The sequence below is a fragment of the Sinocyclocheilus anshuiensis genome, unplaced genomic scaffold (genome assembly GCF_001515605.1).
Source record: "Sinocyclocheilus anshuiensis isolate Anshui unplaced genomic scaffold, SAMN03320099.WGS_v1.1 scaffold379, whole genome shotgun sequence".
NCBI classification, from domain to species: domain Eukaryota; kingdom Metazoa; phylum Chordata; class Actinopteri; order Cypriniformes; family Cyprinidae; genus Sinocyclocheilus; species Sinocyclocheilus anshuiensis.
Genome location: NW_015552574.1, coordinates 568,247 through 573,937, shown reverse-complemented (window position 1 = coordinate 573,937; position 5,691 = coordinate 568,247). Strand labels below are relative to the sequence as shown.

General features: G+C 34.4%; 1 protein-coding gene across 2 annotated transcripts in view; it reads right to left on the bottom strand.

The window, feature by feature from the left end:
• gsk3aa (glycogen synthase kinase 3 alpha a) overlaps nt 1-5,691 on the bottom strand; it is a 19,737-nt gene that overhangs the window by 920 nt on the left and 13,126 nt on the right. The window contains exons 8-9 of one of the 2 annotated variants that reach the window (XM_016455932.1): nt 2,675-2,861; nt 1,032-1,109 (exon numbers count right to left, since the gene is read on the bottom strand). In XM_016455932.1, coding sequence (XP_016311418.1) covers nt 1,032-1,109; nt 2,675-2,861 — 265 coding nt within the window. The remainder of the gene's footprint in view (nt 1-1,031; nt 1,110-2,674; nt 2,862-5,691) is intronic. The other variant, XM_016455933.1, reaches the window with a different exon arrangement.

Genomic DNA, 5,691 nt, shown 5'->3' with positions numbered 1-5,691 from the left:
TGTGTATATTTATTATGTATATATAAATACACACACACATACAGTATATATTTTGGAAATATTTAAATGCATATACATTTATATATTTACATTCTTATATTTTATATAAATATTAAATATATTTCATATATAAACATAACATATTTTTCTTAAATATATACATGCATGTTTTTTATATACATAATAAATATGTATATTTATATATACATACTAAATATACACAGTACACACTCATATATTATATAAACAAAAACTTTTATTTTGGATGCAATTAATCATTTGGCAGCACTAATATATATATTAGTATTAAATATATATATTTAATACTTGATTTCAGCAAGGATTCATTAAATTGATCAAAAGTGACAGTAAAGACATTTATAATGTTAAAAATATAAAATATTTCTTTTTCAAATAAATGCTGATCTTTTTAACTTTTTCATCAGAAAATCCGGAAACAAATGTATCAAGGTTCCACAAAAATATTAAGCACCACACATTTATAACAATAAAATCAGCATATTAGAATGTTTTCTGAAGGATCATGTGACACTGAAGACTGAGTAATGATACTGAAAATTCAGCTTTGCATCACGGGAATAAATTTAATTTTTAAAATACATTCAAATAGGAAACAAAGAGTTATTTTAAATTTTAATAATATATTCACATATTACAGTTTTAATGTATTTTGGGTTACATTAATGCAGCCTTGGTAAGCATAAGAGACTTTTTTCCAAAAAAAAACAAAAAAAAACTTTAAAACAATGGTAGTTTAACAGGAGTTAAATTAATACCCAAGTAGGACGTTACTACATCAGAAAAGTAATTTCAGAAGCAGGGAAAGTTATTGTCCGTGAAAGATAATGAGAAGCAGCATTTTTCTAAATGGAATAAATGCACTGATTAATTGTGCACTATAAAGAACAGGAAGGCTTCATTAACATTAAGTTAATAAGGTGAGTTTTGATTTAATATTGTCTTAACCCCACCCACTCCCAGAGCATCAGTGAGAAGGATAATAGCATTACCGTTGGAGGAAGCTACAGTCTGTGCGCGGGCATGAGGTGGAATGAGAGTGGAATTGAGCTGCGGCTGAATCGTCAGCTCTGAAATAAAGAGAAACACACTCTGTTGACAGACCTCGAAGTGGAACGAACAAAGAAGAAAAATATCAAATGCTCTTTTAAGAACAGAAACGTTTCACACAAACTATCTCTGAGTTGAATGGTAAAAAAAATTACTAAAATAAAATGTGCAAGCACTGCATCACTAAGCAATACCAAAGGGAAAAACAAATCCAAATAAGAAAGAAAAGCAACAGAATATTTTGGAGGGGCTGAGCAAAGTGCTGCTAGTCTCCTCTCAATCGCTTCTGTAGTATTTAAGTTTCTTCCCTGAAGTCCAATTATATTAGTCAAGGTTTCTTGCATCAAACGTAGCTGTAATTTAGTTTTACATGACCATTTGCCGCCCTCTCTCTAACCCTTAGAATTAAAGGAATGGTTCATCCATAAATGAAAAATCGGTCATAATTTACGCACACTCACGCCTTTCCAAATATGTATCATTTTATTTCTTATGCAGATCACAAAAAGAGATTTGTACTGGCCGTGCAATTAATTTCCATAGGGAATTAAGCTTTCAAGCTTCAAAAAAGATGTAAAAGTATTATAAAATTATAATAGAGTAGTCTAAAGGACTCCTTCTGAAGTCTTCTGAAATCATACGATATTTGACATTTAAATCACTATTCAGTGATAAACATCTTGTGCTGCATTGAAGAACATCATACATGTCATCATGCACACAAACATCATGGTGAGTAAATGATGACAGATAACTTATCTTTTTACCTTTAAAAGTTTGGGGTCAATAGGATTTTTTTAAATGTTTTTGAAAGATGTCTTTTATGCTCATCAAGGTTACACTTTTTTTTACACATCTGTAAAATGGTAATATTGTGAAATATTATTACAATTTCAAATAAAAACATTAATTTTTTATTTTGAATTAACTACATTTGTAGCATCAGCATTACTCCAGTCTTCAGTGTCACATGATCCTTCAGAAATCATTCTAACATGCTGATTTTCGGCTCAAGTGACATTTAATATTAGTATCAATATTGACAACAGTTGTGCCGCTTCATATTTTTGTAGAAACAGTGATACATTTTTTCAGGATTAGATAAGTGAAAGGCATTTATTTCATTTCATTTAAAAAATAAAATTAGACCCCAAACTTTTGAATGGCAGCATATGTAAATGAATAACTGGCTAACATCTACGAACTGCTGTGTATAAGGTCTTCTATCAGGACAGGTCAAAGTGAGAAAAAGGTGTTGATATAATACATAAATGCGGGTGGTTATATCTTAATGCGAGACTGCTTCAGCTCTTAACAGGCTAGTTTTAATAAATGGTCTGGTGCACTGGGCAGGGACTTCTCATGTCTCCTCAACATTTAATGATTGTCACAGCTGGATTTACAATTAAATACTGATCTGGATCTTTGTTCTGAGTCTGAATATCGTCAGGCTAAAACTGACACTAATCCTACAGAAATCTGTTTTGTTGCAATGACACGTTGAGATGTTACTTGGATGACACCTGTATGCAATCAGTGAGAAGTTTGTTGCAAAGGATACGCATGAAAGGCTCCTGTGACTCACCTGTGGTGGTGAAGTTGAAAAGCGGAGGCAACTCTCGACCGCTGGGCAGACGGGTGCCAGGTTGGCGCAGCTCGTCAAAGAAGGCATGAGCGCAGGCCTGGAGCGGAGACAGTCGTGTCACTGGTGTGTACTCTAACAGCCGAGAGCACAGGGCTATTGCCTCAGGCGGAGTTCTTGGTTTAAACACCTGTGGAGGAATGACATAAGAAAGAGAAATGCCAATCGAGAGGAAACAACACTAGCGTTAACAGACAGCTGACTGAAATTAGATACTTGCTGAAAATATATATGCAAGAGTTGGACAAAATAATGTAAACACCTGTTTCTTTATTAAGGTGTTTACCACCATTGCCTTTAATACAACTTCTAACCTTTTTATAATAGATTTATACAGGCCCGGTTCTACGGGGGTGCTAGAGGGTGCTAAGCACCCTCAAACAAAATCAAAAGCACCCTCAGTTAAAACTGTATTAATGGCATTTTATTGCAGATTTGGCAAACTATCCAGTGTGTTATAGTTTGCGCTCTGGAGATCGATTTCTGTTTCAACGTGTTTTTGCAGCGTTGAGCAATGTAGCTAATCACAGACATATCTGTTGATTTCTTGAATCAGAGGCGTTTAAGTTAGAATCCACTCACCGCTCAAATTGCCGGAGGTTTTTTTCAGGTATTGTGTTCAGCATGAATCATCTCATTATAACAAAGTGTTGATGCAATGTAAATAAGAGATTCGTTGTGCAGCGTAGAGAACTTTAATGATAATAACGTATCTTTGTGAGATTGCGATGAACTAAGAGGAGTGACAGATTTTTTTTAGTGATTATGAACGAAGCGCTCTTTGCGCCATAGCAACGGATGCCACTAATATATATGCATGTATGCATGCACCCTCACTAATTTAAGAAGCACCCTCAGTGATTTGATTCTGGAGCCGGGCCTGGATTTATACAACTTTTGAATAGTCTCCAGTTGAATACACAGTGTGAATTCACCAATGAATCAGCATTGGTGTCTGTGATTAAATTTTTAGCAATTGCAGCTCCTTCACAGATGTTGGCTTTGTGAAGTTCTCTGTGGTTGGGTTTTGTGGAAACAGGGTCTTAAAGTGAATATTGAGGATAGCTGTCACTTTACTGCAGTAAATGTGTATTGTTTGGACACAATCCTTCTTAGTGTTTGACGGTCCCTCACATCATTCACTTTCGGTTTTTGTGCACTATTCTTCTTCTTTGATGAATCTCGCCATGTTTTGTGTACATAGTCATAATAATTATAAAGACTGTTGTTCTTAAAACACCAAACAATTGGGCTGTTGAGGTTAAAGATGCTCCTGCAAAACAAACTTTCATGATTTGCCCTTTTCGGAAGTTTGACAAATCACCCATTTTACCCATTACTTGTACTAAACATTGCTTAACACAACTTAGACTACACTGTCTATGAACTACAGAATATAGACCAGGGCTCCAGACTCAGACTAAAACATTTGCGACCAAAAATATTAGCTAGTTTTTGCTGAGGTCGCCACTGGTGACTATATAAATGTACATTATGATCTAAGAGTTTGCATGTAATGCCTTTTTTCCTGATTGTTCTGCGATTGTTGTGTTAATGTAATAAACTGAGGTGATGTGCGTCAAAGTTTTAGTGGAAAAAAGGCTTTCAAACAGTCCTCATCTCCAGTTGTGTTGCATGAGAGAGATTGAAAATGACAGATACGTGTGAAATAAAAGTGCAGAAAAGCAGGGTTTATTTCGTGCACAGCTTTAACAAACTACAACAGGTAAAGCTGTCAGCTGTGTGGACATTAATAACATTGTTAACAATTCTCGTTTATAATCAATACTAATATGGCTTATTGTTATCAAGATCTTTTGTCTATATGTCTGTTAATGAACTTCATATTATTTGTAGCACACTTCCCATCCATTAATCACAATAAGAATTGTGCTATGTTAACTTTTATTAAACAAAGCATCAGTTTTAAAATTCTGCCAAATTTATAACGAAATTCAACCAATAAATACCGTTTTGGCGCACATTAATGTGCGATGAGTGATCGCTTTAGCACCTCAGTTCGAGCGGCACGTGAACCCGGTTTACTTCTCTTAATTATAGTATGAAATGAACATCAAAAGGTAAGCTATTTTATAAGATAGCTTACAGTACAACTTAGGTCTGGGCGATAAAACGGTATCGATATTTATCGATGGTACACCTTCTTCGATAACGATATAAAAAATGTTCGATATAGCACACGATATAGGCACGTGCTATGAGTGACACAGACAGCTCACACGAACACATGCTGAATTGAGTGCTGTGCCTGCCTGTGATGAGGAGATTGTGAATAAAAAAAATGAATATTAGTCGAATTTAAAATAAACATTTGCATTTGAATGCAAAAATGGTACAATCAAATGTTAGGCGTGCGTCAGGGAGCGTCATCAGTGGAGCGCGAGATGCGGTGATGATGATGTAAGTGACGTTGCATTTTAATGTTTTGTTAGTCTAGCCCACGAGACGCGCCGCTGCCGTGTTATTCGTTCAAAATATTAGAGAAATATAGAAGCTCAATGCGTAGAAGATCTTGATTAGGTTAAAACCGAGGCTGTTAAAACAAAAAACAAAAACAAAAAATGTTGTTTGTCTTAATAAAGTGGGCAAATTAAAAATACAGTGGTTAAATGTAAACATTTTTTTATATTGTTCCGTTTTAAAAAAGGTTATAAAAAATTTCAATAATTATCGATACCGAACGATATGAAACATATATCGTTGATATATTTTTTAGCTATATTGCCCAGCCCTAGTACAACTTATTGAAATGTCTCATGTAATCGCTCATTCGGTGTTTCAAACTGTGGAAGACGTGTAAAGCTTAGCTAAGCAATGCCACGTAACAATACATTGACCTCAGAATAACCATTCAACGTCTATAAGCTCATTAGTCATTTGTTTCTTATAGGAGCCAATGGCTCCTTAATTGATTTTTTTTTTTTTTTTTTTTATTATGG